This window comes from Dromiciops gliroides, chromosome 1 (genome assembly GCF_019393635.1).
Source record: "Dromiciops gliroides isolate mDroGli1 chromosome 1, mDroGli1.pri, whole genome shotgun sequence".
Classification (NCBI taxonomy): domain Eukaryota; kingdom Metazoa; phylum Chordata; class Mammalia; order Microbiotheria; family Microbiotheriidae; genus Dromiciops; species Dromiciops gliroides.
This window is the reverse complement of record NC_057861.1, coordinates 345,649,455-345,666,462: the sequence shown is the minus strand read 5'-3', so window position 1 is coordinate 345,666,462 and position 17,008 is coordinate 345,649,455. Positions and strand designations below refer to the sequence as shown.

At 38.1% G+C, this 17,008-nt stretch overlaps 1 protein-coding gene across 1 annotated transcript in view; it reads right to left on the bottom strand.

Annotated features, from left to right (window-relative positions):
- Positions 1-904: 904 nt before the first annotated feature.
- ADAMTS16 (ADAM metallopeptidase with thrombospondin type 1 motif 16) overlaps positions 905-17,008 on the bottom strand; it is a 240,267-nt gene continuing 224,163 nt past the window's right edge. The window contains exons 22-23 of the mRNA XM_043976059.1: positions 2,676-2,823; positions 905-1,190 (exon numbers count right to left, since the gene is read on the bottom strand). Of these exons, the coding sequence (XP_043831994.1) occupies positions 1,075-1,190; positions 2,676-2,823 (264 nt within the window). The 3' untranslated portion in view covers positions 905-1,074. The remainder of the gene's footprint in view (positions 1,191-2,675; positions 2,824-17,008) is intronic.

The following is a 17,008-nucleotide window of genomic DNA, read 5'->3' as shown; positions in this document are numbered from 1 at the left end:
AGGATTTGGGCATAACCAGGCATTTGTAAAAAAAAGATGATACAGAATAATCCTTCCTTCCTTCCTTCCTTCCTTCCTTCCTTCCTTCCTTCCTTCCTTCCTTCCTTCCTTCCTTCCTTCCTTCCTTCCTTCCTTCTTTCCTTCCTTCCTTCTTTCCTCCCTTCCTTCATTTCTTTCAGTTACAGAAAAGCATAAAGAAATGTTTAAATTGGAAGACTCCTTTGTAAATAACAGATAGATATAAAAAATAAAACAGAAGAAAACTCTTGTTTGGCTCATGAGTCTGAAAGGGAAGGAAGCACCTTTGGAGATATTTCATTTTTCCCCCTTTCCATATCCGGTGCATGAATCAAGACATGGCGTCCAGGTTCAAGTGCTTCAAGTATGATGATGGGACTTTTGATATTGTTAGTATATGAGGAAATATTCAGAAAGAGCAACAAATGGACTGACTGCAGGGCTGTTATCTACTAGCTGCTGGGAAGAAGGTCTCTGCATAGGTTTGACAGCCTTTGAAAAAAGAAGACTCAAACAAATTTCAGAATTTAAGAGCTGGAAAGGACCACAGAAATGAGTTGGGAAGACACTGCACCATGTGCCTTGTTGTAGGTCATTTTAGCTTGTTGTCCTCTTCACAGATTTTTTTCTTTTCTTCAAAAAGCACCATATGTACTATAGTAAGTTCATCGTGGCCTCTTTTTGGGCCTGAATTTATTTGAGATTAAAAGAAAAACAACACCAACATACTCCTTAGCAAAGCTTTGTCTATCTCCTTTAGAAAAGGTTCCTTTTGCTGGCAGAACTGGTAGGTTTGACTTCTGCCATAATACTGCAAAAGGTTATACAAGGCTTCCATGTTTAAACCATTCATAATACCATTTGCGTGTGTGTGTGTGTGTGTGTGTGTGTGTGTGTTCAGGCCCATTAAAAAATAATCCCAAAGTCAAAGAACCAAGCCTAGTTATTCGTCAAATTTCTATCTTACTTGGGCACAGCCCAATTCAGATTGTGCAGCTCTTTTCTTGTGCTGAAAATATATATGCTTTTTTTCCCACCACGGGAATGAGTCCTAAATTACAAATTAGATTTTGAACAAGACCTGCAGCACTGTTTGCCATAAAACTTGTGGTTACACATTCCATGCTGAGGCACCAAGTAGCACCAATTGAAGTAATCTTTGCAGAAGGTATCTGAAAAAGAGGAAAAAACATGATCTTTCCACATCCCTATTACATTATAAGCTCATTAGGAGCAGGGACTATCTTTCTTTTACTTATTTGTAGCTCCAGAACTTAGCATGGTGGCTGGCACATAGTAGGTGCTTAATAAATGTTTATCCTACTGTAGTATTATATCCCCTATGATCTCTTAGCTCCCCAAACACAGCCCCCACCAGAGTCAGCAAATAGTAAAAGATACTTTTTCATTATTTTAAAGGTGTTTTTGAAACTATGTAGGTCAGATAACTTCAAAACTTTAGGAAACCTTCCTTGGATGTTCTGTAAAGCTTGGAACTTCTCATTCTTCTTCTTCCCTCCTCCTCCACATAAACCTACCCACCCACTCATCCACCTAGACAACAATTCCTCTGTTAACTGAATCTCATATTTTTAATCCTATGATTTAGCCAAACCACTCACTGCCCTCTAGCTATATTACTTCTTAGAAAAGACTTAACAGACAGCCCTCTGGTCTCTCCAAATATGTTAGATTTTTGGGGGGCGGATTATTTACACGTAATTTATAATGTAGCACAATCTGGGTTGATACAGCAAGTAGAAGGGAATATGATAGGCTTTTGTCCAATTTAGGAAGCCTACAGAGGGTTCTATATCCTGATTTCCCTTATCTAGTATTCTGAACAGCATTTTTTATGTGAAACATTTCTCACAACTGTTTTCTCTCTAGTATTAGTACACTCTTATTAAGAGTAGGGTATTTTAAGACAGAGAAACTGGAGAGTCAGTTTAAATAAAATTGGGAGGATTGGGGGACAAGGTTGGGAATGAAAGCATAGCTCTTTATCTGCAGTGTATCCTCCACATGGGGCTGCTTAGGGCAGCCCCAAATGACAATCCATAAACCCTACTTTTCATTGACTGCCAAGAATTGACTAAAAATAGTATGTCTCCTTAATGTACAGATCTACCCTTATCCATAGATTTAGTCATGTCATTCCTCAGCTCAAAAATCTTCAATAGTCTCCTATATCCTATTGAGAAAAGTTCTAATTCATCTAATACATGACTATTTCATGATTTCTCTCCAGTCAAGACTACTTACTATGCTTTTCTTGCTCCTGTCTTCCTGCTTAGATGTTCCTTTTGCCTGGAATATTCTCTTTTCCTATTCACTTGTCAAATTTGTAGCCTTCCTTTACAGACCAAATCAAATAATATCTACTCCCCCAAAGAGCCCTGATATCCTGGTTGGTCAAAACTTTGATGTTTTCAGACTTCACAGAGACCTTTGCATTTCTTATGTGCACTTATTATAATATATTTTGTTTTATAGTTAAGCCCTCATTCAAATATAAACACCCTGAGGGCAGGGACATCATGTTTTATCTAAAATTTGTATTTTTCTCTACCACCTACCATTGATATGCTGCAGAGTAGATGCTTAATGCTTGTTGAACTTAATTTAAACATAGAATTATTGTCAGCCATATTTACCTTTCTTCTCTGGGATAGGACAGAAGTGAGTATTGCAGGCTAGGGAGGTGATAGGTTTCTGCTGTGGAAAGCATCCTGTGGCTGGCCGGCCACCTGCTAGGCACTGGACTGATCGTGTTTGAACTCCACCTCCACAAGTTGCTGTGCACTGGGAACAATGACAACAAAAAATTATAAAGAAACTCTGTGTGTGTGTGTGTGTGTGTGTGTGTGTTAGATTCTTCAACAATTAAAGGTTCATAATTTGCAAGCTAGGGGCTGAACAAGAACTGACATTTATAATAAGGAAGTAAGGCAAACGCACAGCACTCACAACTAGGTACAATGACCTTAAAGAGAACAAGGAGCCTTTTTTTGTGGGGCAATGAGGGTTAAATGATTTGACCAGGGTCACACAGCTAGTAAGTGTTAAGTATCTGAGGCTGGATTTGAACTCAGGTCCTCCTGAATACAGGGCTGGTGCTTTATTCACTGCTCTACCTAGTTGCCCCCAAGGAGCCTTTTTTTTTAAAACCCTCAGGAGTATCATGGTACAAAAATAGAAAAATGACTCTAGAATCAGAGGACCCAGGTTTGACTCTTGCCTCTAACACTTACTATCTGTGTAATGTTGGGCAAATCACTTAGCTTTCCTCCTTTTCAGTTTCCTCATCTACAAACTGAGGCAATTGAGTTAAATGATTTCTGAGGTCCTTTCTAGTTCTAGAATAATGCTATTATATTTATTACTAACTAAAAGATTGAATTTGTTGTGATAAAGCAAAAATAATATACCCACATTTTCATATTTGCTATGGGGGTGTGTTAAGAAAAGAGAGGAAGAAGTAGATTTATATGGAGAACTTGAAGTCTTTTAAAATTAAATACAGAAAATTAGCCATTTTTAATTTATTAGCATATTTTCTACTTAAATTCCTACTAGATGCTAGAATGAATAAAATATTGTTTTTATATATGTGAGAGTGATGTAGTTCTTCTACCTCAACACAAAACATTTATTCCTTTTCTCTCTTTACTTCCGTATGTCTTTCTCCCCTTTTTTCTGTTTCCTTTCCCCTTCCTTTTCTTTGATTTCCTTTCAAGATGCTTTGGCCTAACAGGAGCAGAGATAGTACTTTAGGAATAATTCATTTGTCACAAATGAAATTGCTTACAAGTTAAGCTATTAAAGGTTGGTCTGTCATGAGTCATTTCTCAGAATCACCATGGGCTAAATACTGAAGCAGATGAAGTTTGTCTTTCCTTTGTCTTCTTTTCTTAGAGGTTGAGATATTCCATCTACCCTATTCTCCATCCCAACAAGGGTACTCTAGATCCAAGTCTCTTTAGATAAACCAGAATTGAAGTCAGATATTAAGGGAGACCACTAAATGACTTTCAAGTTTCTTTCTAGCTCTGATTATTCTTTTTTTTTTGGCAGGGGAGGGGGGAGGGAAGGACAATGAGGGTTAAGTGACTTGCCTAGGGTCACACTGCTAGTAAGTGTCAAGTGTCTGAGGCTGCATTTGAACTTAGGTCCTCCTGAATCCAGGGCTGGTGCTTTATCCACTGTGCCACCTAGCTGCCCCTAGCACTGATTATTCTTTAACATTTTTTGTTGGATTAACATACATCTCAAGCTACCTAATTGGATGTTCTCCTGGGATTCCTTTTCTTCTGTCCTCACTCTCTCTTACTTGGGCACCTCATCAGCTGTCATTGGTTTAATTTATATCTCAATGCAGATGCCTTCTACATCTACATATACAGCAATGGTCTTTTCTCTGAGGTGCAGGACCATCACCAGTTTCCTATTGGTCATTCCTAACTGAATCGCAAAATGTCCAAAACAAAACTTATGACCTTTAGCTCCAATGTTACCTCTCGTCCAAACTTCCCTATTAGTGTTGATGGTTTTATTATTCTTTTGAACCAAGGTTGTCATTTCTCAGTGTTATCCTCAAGTTTTCATTTTCCTTCAGCTCAGCAAATGTTCTCATTTCTACCTTTATAACATCTCTCATCTGTCCCACTTTCAGCCCCTTACACAGCTTCCACTTCATTTCAGTCCTTCATTATTTTCCCGTTATACTACTGTAGTTACATGGCTAGGTGATGCAGTGGATAGAGGACTGGGCTTGGAATCAGGAAGACTCATCTTCCCAAATTCAAATCTGGCCTCAGGTACTTTCTAGCTATGTGACCCTTGGCAAATCACTTAACTCTATTTTCCTCATTTTCCTCATCTGTAAAATGAACTGGAGAAGGAAATGGCAAACCACCATAGCATCTTTACCAAGAGAACCCAAAATGTGGTCATGAAGAGGTGGATGCGACTGAAACGACTCAACAACACTGCAGTAGTCTTTTACTTGGTCTCTCTACTTCAAAACTTTCCCCTCTGTAATCCCTCTTTCATGCCGTTGTCAAACTGTTTTTCTTTATGTGCATGTCTGACCATGTCACTACCATAATCAATGAACTTCATTGGCTCTTTATAATCTTAAGGAGCAAATATGAACTATTATGTTTGCCATTTAAAGTTCTTTGCTATTAATCAATCTATCGAGTATTTCCTAAGCACCTGCTCTGTGCTTGACACTAGCTAGGTACTGGGGATACAAGTACAAAGGATGAAGCAATCCCTACTTACAGTGATTTTATGCTACCCAACTGTACTCTAATCTACCTTATCAGTCTTGTTACAAATTCTTGCCCTTCATATACTCTATAATCCAGTTAGTCTGGGTTTCTTATTTTTCTCCATAAATGGAACTTAATTCTTGATCTCTGTGTCCCCACATAGCTTTCACCTCTTGTAATTCCTAGTTTTCTGTAAGATTTAGCTCAAGCTCTGTTGTTTTCATTAGTCTTTTCTTGATCCCCACTAACTTCCAGTATTCCCTACCACTCTAATCACTTTATATTTATTTTGTATGTGCCTAGATAAGTACAGATTTTCTCACCCATAGAATGTAAGTTTATTGACTGTAGAGGCTGTTTTCCTGTTGACTTTGTATCCTAAGTGATTAGTATAGTACCTGGCATTTAGGAGTTGCATCAATGCTTGATGAATGCTTGATTGACCCTAAGACTCTACCTTGGCAATGAGGAGTTTGGAGGATCCACCACTCCACAGAATTTTAGGGGCCTTGTTTTGATACATAAATTCCCTCTGAGGAGATTATTTTAGTGTTTTTCCTAAACATCTTCTTTTCTTTTTTTACACCGGGCAATTGGGGTTAAATGACTTTCCCAGGGTCACACAGCCAGTAAGTGTTAAGTGTCTGAGGCCGGATCTGAACTCAGGTACTCCTGAATCCAGGTCCAGCGCTCTATCCACTGCGCCACCTAGCTGCCCCAGTCTTGTTCTGGATTTATCATTGATTGGGTAGATGGGCCATTTAATATCTCTGTGTTTTTTTGTTTCGTTTTGTTTTGCAGGGCAATGAGGGTTAAGTAACTTGCTCAGGGTCACACAGCTAGTAAGTGTCAAGTGTCTGAGGCCGGATTTGAACTCAGGTACTCCTGAATCCAGGGCTGGTGCTTTACCACTGCTCCATCACTCTTACCATTGTGTGCTTTGGAAATGGAGAAAGTGAACACCCCAGTGAAACTGAATACCTATGTGAACAAACCACACACTTATGTATATGACTACTCAATGGAACAATCCATGACACAACTCAAAGAACAGAGGAAGCTAGAAATGCACAAAGGAAAGGAAACACTTAGCAATCAATGTATCCAAAAAGGAAATCTATAAACAGTCTAGCCAGAATTATGTAAATTATTTTAAGACAATAGAACCTGTTCCAAAAAATGTTAAAAATGTCAGCAATTAAAGCAGAACCTGCAAAAAGATAGCAGGTTTGATTTGCTTTTGGATATTTTGATACACAGTGGTGAAATAAAACCTTTTAAACCAAAGGTATAAAAATGGTATGAAAATTGGGTTATAGTATATGGGTAACAACACTGGCCAAAAATTACAGGAACAATATGTCAGAATCCCATAATATCAAGTGACCTTGAGCAGAGCTCCAGGGCTCTCTTCCTGAGACCCCAGCCAAAGGGCAATAAACTCTGCCTTCCATTGTTTCCTCCACTTTCCCTGCCCCAGAGGGGGCTCTTAATCTAAGAATTCAAAAATCCTCCCCCTTCTGACTGAATGACAAACACAAGATCACATAAGCTATTCGTTCTTTGTGGGGAGTGAGAATGAAAAATAGAAAGGATGTCTGTAAACTGACAAGCTGAGAGCATTTTTATTTTTCCTCTTTGGGCTGAAGGATAGTTAGGCCCACTGGATATTAAAATCAAGCACCTTGGGATTTCAGCTGATAAGTATGGTATGCCTCTAATGTTTCTGCTAAGTTTTTTTCCTTCCCCTCCCCTCTTGCCTTTCTAACAAAGCTCAGCAAAATTCCTCAGTAAGTTAGTCTTAAAATATGACCATAAACAACCAGAGAAAATTAATTGCGTGGGCATGTGAATGCTTAATTTCCAAATTATCAGGGTCAAATAAAATTGATACAGCTGTTTTCTATCAAATATACCTTCTTTCTGTATATTCTAGTCTAAGACATAATTCTGAAAAAAGAGAGAGAGAGGCCTGGCTTTATTCTTTGCTAGCGTGTTTTAGACATTCTTCAAGATCATAATTTGTTCATTGGCATCCTGGGTTATGCTAAGTATGGTATCACTGAAAGCATTTCTTTATATTAAAAAAATCCCATTAATAATACCCAACTCTGATTTTATAGAAGCTCAGATTTCTTCATTTGGTTGATAGGTTTAATACAGTAGTTGGAAACTTTGAAAATATTGTGTTCTTCATATTGCTCAAGATGAGATGTAATGCACCCAGAATGGTTAGTAGGTAGGCTTTGTAATTAGAAACACCCAGGTTCCTCTGACACACACTAGCTGTGTAACCTGTGGCAAGTCACTGAACTCTTTAGCTAAGTCTGTAAGGTTCTGAGTGAGTTGCAGATATCCATCCTTGGAAATTTTCACCTAGGAGTTTCGCAAACAGATGAAATCACAGGTTTCAGTTCCCAACACCTCTCCTCCCACATGCACACACACTTAAGTAGGGACAAGGGAGAATCAAGATTAAAATAGCACTAGGTCAAGGGATTAAATAAAATTTTGAAAAGTTTCATTCACGAAAAGGTTCATGATTTCAATTCTATAATTTCTTCTTCTTCTTCTTCTTCTTTTTTTTTTTTGCAGGGCAATGGGGGTTAAGTGACTTGCCTAGGGTCACACAGCTAGTAAATGTCAAGTGTCTGAGGCTAGATTTGAACTCAGGTGCTCCTGAATCCAGAGCCGGTGCTCCATCCACTGTGCCACCTAGCTGCCCCCAATTCTCTAACTTCTCATCAAAGTTAAAACAGTGGATAGAGCAGCAGCCCTGGATTCAGGAAGGCCTGAGTTCAAATCTGACCTCAGACACTTGACACTAGCTGTGTGACCCTGGGTAAGTCACTTAACCCCAATTGCCTCACCAAAACACACACACACACACACACACACACACACAATGTTTAAATTGTTTAATACTGTTATTTTCTTAGGTTATCAATGTCTTAACCAGATGGTCAAAACTTTAATGCTAGATTTCTAGATATATTGATCAAATTCTTCCAGTCAATAAATAGGGATTTTATGAGAAGCACACAAGTTCAAGGTTAAACAGTGTTTACTTCCAAGTTTGTTTTTAATTAACCTAAGAATAAGCAGGAGTGCTTCAACTCTTCCTGGTACCCAGAAAGGTAAGCTGATTCAAAAGTAACCAGGACTCCTTTGACGACAGACTTGGACTACACTGGGGAAACCACAAGTGTTAGCATCGCTAAATGGGTTTTAAATATGTTCTTTAGTGCAGACTATAATAAGGCTGATTTACAATGAACAACAATAATTTAGGTAATTTGGTTAAACTACCCTTGCTTTGGCTTCAGTTTGAATATTACCCTTATTACCTAGGCAACAGCACAATTTATTTACTTTGACCTTTGCATGGCTAACGTTAGACACCATCTTAAAACAATGAATTATGTTAAAAATGGAATGAAAAGGCTAATACCTGACAAATGTCAAAATCTCAACAGATGGGCTAATGTTAGTGTTCAATACACATTCCACAGCACAATTTCCCCCACTCCCTTGTCTTAAGCTTAGTTGGCTTGTTTCTAGCCAAAGATTAATTTTTCTGTGTCTACTGCAAGCTTATTTCATCTCTAGAAGGTCTTTTTTGGCACAGTTCCTTTATAAGAAATTGTCATGAGAATTTTGGGTGCTTCCAAATTGTAGGTGACTGTCAAAGCATTGTACCCTCTTGGACTGAAGAGTTGGTTTGCCTCTGCTCTGAGGGGGCCACAACTTCATTTGGGTCCAATTTAGTGACTACTGGTAAATGGTGATGAGACTTGTCTGCTCCAAAGGGCCTCCCTTGGAACAATCATTCTGTAGCTACTGAGATCTTTTAGTACATTAACAGGGCTTTCAGTTTGCTCCAAAGAGCTTTTCTCAATATTCAATTCAACACTGCTCGGCTCATTTCATGCAGGGCTGAAATAGTTTACAGTTAGAACCCGAGAGACTACTTTCCAAGACTTCCTATAATCAGAGAAATTAGAAGTGGAAAAAGCCCAATACATTATCCAGGACATGATTCCTCCCTTTGGTTCAGAAATTAGTGTCTTTTTATCCAATCTCCTTTTAAATGACCTTGCTGATGCTAACTGAGCTTCCTTCATTTACCTGGGAAGTCTATTTTCTTGATATCCACCCAACTAAGTAACATCTGCCGATTTCATTAACCGAACGCCTAACTCATCTAATTTAAGATATTTTGTACAACCAGTTTGCCAAATACTAAAAATCTGAAAAAGTATTATATATCATCTCTTCTTTATGCTTCCTTTCAGTACCAATTTGCATGAATTTATAATGATTATGAACCCATATTTAACTTGGTTGAATAAAATAGATCATTATTTATAGCTGCAGGTAGAAAGAAAAAAGGGGGGATATTTTGAGTACATGAATGTATATCTAGGCACATGGATTGAAAAGTGAATGTTCATATTACAGAATAGAAATGGCCATTTTCTTTTATTCTGCTACTGGGCCTCACAAAGAGATAAATGGTAACCTGATTGTCAACAGTCACTAGGAGCCAGCTAGATGGTGTGGTGGATAGATCGCTGGGCCTGGAATCAGGATAGAGCCAAATTCAAATACAACTGTAGATACTTAATAGCTGTGTGACATTGGGCAAGTCATTTAAACTTTGTCTGCTTCAGTTTCCTCATCTGTAAACTAGGAGATAATAATACCCACTACCTAGGGTTGTTGTGAGGATGAACGTAACAATAATAATATTTCTAAGGTGCTTTGCAAACTTTAAGGAATTATATAAATGCTAACTATTATAGCTTTAGTGTTGCTATTGAGTGTTTTTAGTTAGCAATGTCTTTAATTTAGAAGTATCATTTGTCCTTATCCTAGTCCAAGCAAATACTTAGTCTGCTATTCTAAGAGGATAAATACAAAATGTTTTTTGGGGGCAGCTAGGTGGCGTAGTGGATTAATCACTGGCCCTGGATTCAGGAGGACCTGAGTTCAAATCCGGCCTCAGACACTTGACACTTACTAGCTGTGTGACCCTGGGCAAGTCACTTAACCCCCATTGCCCCGCAAAAAACCCCCAAAAAACCCAACAACAACAAAATGTTTTTTTAGAGAATCCACTGATTTCCCTCACAGAGAGTTTAAGCCTTTTTTTGCCTTTTCCTTTCCTCAACAATATGTCCCAATTAGGAGTGTAATTCTGCTATGGATATTGTTTCATCTTCTGGCTTTCCTGTTCTAATCACCGCTTTTCCCACTAAAGTCACTTGACCTGTGCTGCCACTTGACACCTTTAAAAGCATCACAAGTGGAATAACTTGGTAAATTCTTCATTTTCCTATCGCCATGGATCCCATTACATTTTCCTTTTTCCACTTCCCTCCTGATCCAGTCTTTGCTGAGCTTGCGGAGAAGATTCACAAATCCCCAAACCTTTACCCAGAGCAAATAATTTCATGACTGTAAACTCGGGCCTTATTGGGGTATTAGCGCTACTCATTCGAACCTCAAAGCTCTGCTTAGATTCATGAGGCATACTGTCATCAGAGGCATTCATCTATACCCCAAGCTCAGCATGCCATTTCCTGTTCTCTCCTCAATCACTCAGAATTCTCTAGACATTAGAATTGGGAGTTGATACAGTGCTGTGCTACTGGACCCAGGTAACAAGGAAGAATTTGTCATCGTTACAAAAAGGTTAATTTTTTAGGGTTCATAGGCAATCAATACAGTGTGAAAACCAAATGGCTCATCCACTACACGGTCCTTTCTGATGCAAATCTAGAAGACTACTGACAGAATTTGTGCATAGTCATGGTGAAGAATGTCTGGAATGACACAGGGCTCCTCACATTGCTCAGACTGTGATTTCACACCCCTGTTTTTGTCATGCTGATTCATTCAGACAGTCCAACAGGTGTTTGCACTTAACCAGTCATACCCAAACCAAATTATCATGTGCACCATCTGAGTCTCTGCCCACATGATTTAAGTTAGTCCTAACTCAGGGGTCCCCACTGAAAGAGATGATGAAGAAAATTCTTAAGTCAATAGAAATCTCATGAACTAAATAAGAGAAATGGAGATTTTTAAACTGTTACAAGAATGAGCCTCTTGAGTGCAAAGGGCGGGTGGGCAGACACCCATTCCCTCTTGACAATATTCTACTGCTCTGGAAAGCTGACTATCGCACAAAAGTGCTTATGGCATACATATCATTTTGAATTCTTATACCACAATAATTTATGATCTTGAAGAACTATAAAACACCCAGTAAATGAATAGTACTTGCCAGAAATCTTATAGTCCCCATATGATAAAAGTGACTTATCAGACAACTGATTGAATATCTTTAGTCTTTTGAAAGCTGTGAAGATATATTTTCCTTTTTTTTTCGCTCAAAATGCCGAGAATGGTTTAAATTAAATACAAATAAGACTTCTTTTTCTCTTTGTAAATTTCCCTAAAGACTCTTCATAAGTTTCTCCTGGGAAGTAATGGGTATCCCAATAAAATATAGTGTGGTAACCCCACTTTGTTTGCCTTAATCTTTCAGCTGGTAGATCCTGTTAGCACTTTTATTCCACATAAGAAGGAGGCCAAATCAAGAAAACCACATGGGAAAACTTCCTACCTATTTGCTGCTCTTTTTCTAGCAGCATAAGAAAAAATTTGCAAGACACAAAGGCTCTAATTTTTCCTCTCCAAATTTAGAAAGTAACAGAATATAATGATATGATTCAAGTGTATCTCATATCTCTTAATGAAAAATTCACAGCAACTTTATGAATAAAATGTCCCAAAGATGAACCTGGAAAGTATTTATAGGCATGCTGTACAATCATTCAGTAGTAGGATTTTTGTTCTCTATCATAGATTTCTAAACTGCTTTTCCTCTAAAGTGCTAACAGATTAGATCAAGAGTCTTTGGCAGCTAAAGAGATACACAACACAATGGCATTACTCCTGGCTAGCCTTGATTTTTTATGAGCTTGTCAACTTATTACCAAGCCAGTGCAGCTAGATTTTTCCTAAGACTAAATGAAGTATAGGTATGATTTAGGCAATATTTGGATATTATATATTCTCCATGATACAATAATTTTAGAAAAGATAATGACTGGGTTTGAGCATTACTGACAGCATTAAAGGGACTATTCCACCTATACAGTTAATTATAAATACTTTTTAGTATTTTGTTTGGCTTATGGTTCAGTTGAAAATTCAAGTTCTGAGTTTGTGAAGTCTAGTGATTCACTCTAGTTCTCTCTCTCTCTCTCTTTTGCAGGGCAATGAGGGTTAAGTGACTTGCCCAGGGTCACACAGCCAGTAAGTGTCAAGTGTCTGAGGCTAGATTCAAAATCAGGTCCTCCTGAATCCAGGGCCAGTGTTCTATCTCCTACACAACCTAGCTGCCCCTAAATGTGAGGCTTTTTTTTTTTTTTTTTTTAGTGAGGCAATTGGGGTTAAGTGACTTGCCCAGGTTCACACAGCTAGTAAGTGTTAAGTGTCTGAGGCCAGATTTGAACTCAGGTACTCCTGAATCCAGGGCCGGTGCTTTATCCACTGCACCACCTAGCTGCCCTCTCTTTTTTTAAATTGAGTCTTTATATTAATTGGTAGGACATATGGACAATGTGAATGGATAAGAATTACTGGTTCATGATACCTTTCCTCTATCACAGGAATAGGGAGAAGGAAGTGGACCAACAGGAATAAAGGGGTAGCAATCATCTCTCCCACCCTCCCAAGAGCAAGGAAAATAGTCCTTGAGGAAAGTGACTCCCTTTATCAGCTGGGCTGGGTAAGCTCTGCTCTACATACCTTTATGTCTTCTACGTGGCAAGAAGAACCAAAGAGTAGTAGACACAGTAGATATAGAATCTGGTGGCTCAAAAAAAAAATCAGTTTCCTGGAATTTTGGCACCCTTGTACAATAAGCAATGGCCATTCTGTTACTTTTCCAAAGATGACTGGGCAACCTTATATAATTTCCTACATGGAAAAATCTCTCCCAGGTGGAATTTCAATGCTTACAGACTATTAAATCCTTAATAAAAATTCAACCCAAGTGAAAATCAGTTACTAGTTTCCATAGTGCATGTGATGTGGCTCCCTGACCGGGAAGTGAACCATGGACAGCTATTTATAAGCTTGTTAAACCACATTCCAGCCACTTTTTGTGTCCCCCTCCCCTCCTCTCCAATCAGATAAAATGCTCAATAGGGTACCCTGGATTAAAAAAAAAAGTTATGTTGGTATAGTGTCTATATTCTAAAACAGTAATTTGAAATGGGGATTTTAGTTGCAAATCAGTAGTATAACTTCATCATATATATATATATATGTATATATATATATATATATACACACACACACACAAATACATATACAAACATATACATATGTATATGTGGAGAGAATGTACACATATAAAATCTTTCTGGAAAGGATGATCCCAAAAGTAGTTGCAATCCATCTGTTTCAGAGAGGATGAATTCCCTATGGATAATGAGACTTTTATTCTCCTGAGTTTATCTAGTTTGATTTGCTCCTTTGTATTGGGAACATACAACCCTTGAGTAAAAATTTAAAGGAAATTCCCATCCCTTATTCCCCAGTTTCTACTATGTTTCTTTCTTATTTCAGGCCAAGTGGAGAATGAATCTGGTCCTGCTGGGAGTTCTGCCTTCAGCTATGCACAGTAACTGACATGACTGGCTTATAAAAGGGGAGAGAACAATGGCACACTTCTTAGCAACACATCATATGCTGTAGTCAATAGAATCTCAGTTTATGGAACTTCTTACCCCCAGCTCTTCCACTTTCTAGATGGGTGAATTTGGGAAAGCCATTGATTCAGGTTCTCTGTGACTTAGTTTCCTCATTTGTAAATTGGACATGCTAGCCTGGATGATCTCCAAAATCCCTTTTGGCTTTGACATTCTTTTGTTCAAAACTTCTTTACTGCCATGACCATGGTCTCTTGTCACGGCATATACTACTGGCCACTCCTATGCTCAGGATCTGATCTTTGGGAGGTAGCACAAATGCATACGATGAGATATTCCCCCCTTTCACATAGTGGGAGGCATAGCTGAATAGCATACAGTGGTGGAAGGACTTTGACATGGCATCAACCATAATTAGCACAATGAGAGAATCCTAGACTCATCAAAGGTTAAAGGGAAAGAAAGGTTCTTAGAGATCATCTAGTTGAATTCTTTCATTTTGAATATGAGAAAACCGAGACTCAGAAAGGTGACATGATTTGTGTGTGGCTACAAAGATGATCAGTGGCAAACACAGGACTAAAGCAGTACCTCCTGGCCCATATTAAGTGCTATTTCCACAGCTATACTGTTTCAATGTTTAGAGAAGGACAAGTCTCAGGGTCAGACCTCTATTATACTCCTTTGGGAAAAAATGGGGTCCTTCCTTGAAAGGGAGAAAACATGCTCAAATATACTTTGGAACAGACTGACTTTGGAAAGTGAAGACTCCAAATTGTAGATGAAGATAGAAAAATGGCTTATCATTTAAATATTCACAGTTTTTCAGGTGACATTATTGGAAGTCATTGGAGTCATTAGAATTTATAGTAGGAATGCTATTCTGAGTACATGTAGGCCAACCCTTTCTTGAAGCATTAATTCTCTCTACATTTCCAACAAGTGGATGTATAGCCTCTGAATGTTTCCAGGGTGGTGGACAACTCACTACCATGAAATTTGGCCTATCAAATTTGTTGGATAACCTTAGATTTTAGGATGTTCCTCCTTATTTTGATCAAAACTTGCTCATTTATAATTTCAACCTATTGTGTTAAAATTCTCTTATTAAAATGCAAATAGTCTTTGAGTGACAATTCATTATACTGTTATCAATCTATAACATCTCTGCATGGATGAATTACCAGCTAGGTGGTTGACATCTCAAAGTAAAAAATAAGGCCCTAATAAAATCTGTAAAAATTTAAAAAAAAGGTGAATCAGATTTTTTTGTTTGTTTTTATTTTTTTGTTTGTTTTTTGTGTTTTTCGTGAGGCAATTGGGGTTAAATGACTTGCCCAGGGTCACACAGCTAGTAAGTGTTAAGTGTCTGAGGCCGGATTTGAACTCAGGTACTCCTGACTCTTGGGCTTGTGCTCTATCCACTGTATCACCTAGCTGCCCCAGATTTTGTTTTTTTATGGGGGAGAAATGTAGAGGGGGTTAGGTTTTTGAATAAGGCAAGGTAGGTTTGAGTAGAGTACCACAGTAGAAGCCTCTTGAATAGCTAGGAGAAAACATGAAAGCACAAAGTACTCTGAAAATAGGTAGGAGAGTCACCATAACAATGTTGCCTATGGTTGTCAATACTTATTCATGTTAGGGAGAATATTCATCTAAAATATTAGCTATTACTCACTTTCTAGATCATATGTTCTAAAAAAGAGGTAAGGTGGTATAGGAAGTAAAGAGTTTCTTTCTCAGAATAAGTCAGAGCTGCGTTGAAATATGACCTCTGACACAAACTGGCTATGTACCTGTGCATGTTCCCTAACCTCAGTGTCCTAAGCACCCATTTCAGACTATAAGTTGCAGAACGGTGCCTTAGGAGAGGAAGTTTCCCCCCAAGGATTTCTATCACAAATGAAACCACTAGTCCAAACCATGTTTACTCACACAACTCAGAGTGAGCTAGATGGTATAATGGTTGGAGCAATAGACCTTGAGTCAGGAGGACTTGTGTTTCAATTTGGCCTCAAAGGCTTACCAGCTGTCATTTAACTTCTGTCGGCCTTAGTTTCCTCAATTGTAAAATATGAATAATAATAGCACCTACCTCCCAGGGTTGTTGTGAAGATCCAGTGAGATAATACTAGTAAAATGCATTGCATTGTGCCTGGCAAACAGTAGATGCTTAATAAATGTTTCTTTCCTTCCAACCCCACTTTAGTGGGTTGGAAGTCAGTAAGAAACAATTTTTAATGACCTGTCACTTCAATTGTATAGAATGTTCCAGGTGACTAAACTTGCCCTACTAATGAAGATCTGTACCTTCTCTTCAATTTCTAGCCTTGGAGAGTTGTTTGGGGGAACTGGGAGGGAAAGTGATTTGCCAAGTATATACATGACCAGTATATGTCAAAGGCCACAGTTGAATCCAAATCTTCCAAATTCCCAGACTAGCTCTTTATTCATTACACTACTCTGACTCTTTAAAAACCAATTAATCTTGATAGATATGAATTAAACTATAAGGATTGTCATCATTCCTCTAAAACAAAATTTCTCATCCTTTTTTTTTTTCAGGGCAATGAGGGTTAAGTGACTTGCCCAGGGTCACACAGCTAGTTGAGTGTCAGATGTCTGAGGCTGGATTTGAACTCAGGTCCTCCTGAATTCAAGGCCAGTGCTTTACCTTTTATTTATTTAGTTTTTATTGTTTGTTTATTCTGAATAGAATTTTATTTTCTAAAATATATGTAAAAATAAAATTTTAACATCAATTATTAAAAAACTTTGTGTTCCAACTTCTCTTTCCCCCTCCATTCCCACCCCCCCACCCACAAGAACTCAATCAATTCAAAATAAGTTATACATGAGTAGTCATGGAAAAATTCCCATATTAGCTAGTTGTGAGAGAAAACAGTTAAAACCCCCCAAACTTTAGATTAAGGAATTGTCAAAGAGGAAATGAAAAACAATTTTTTTAAATGTGTTTCC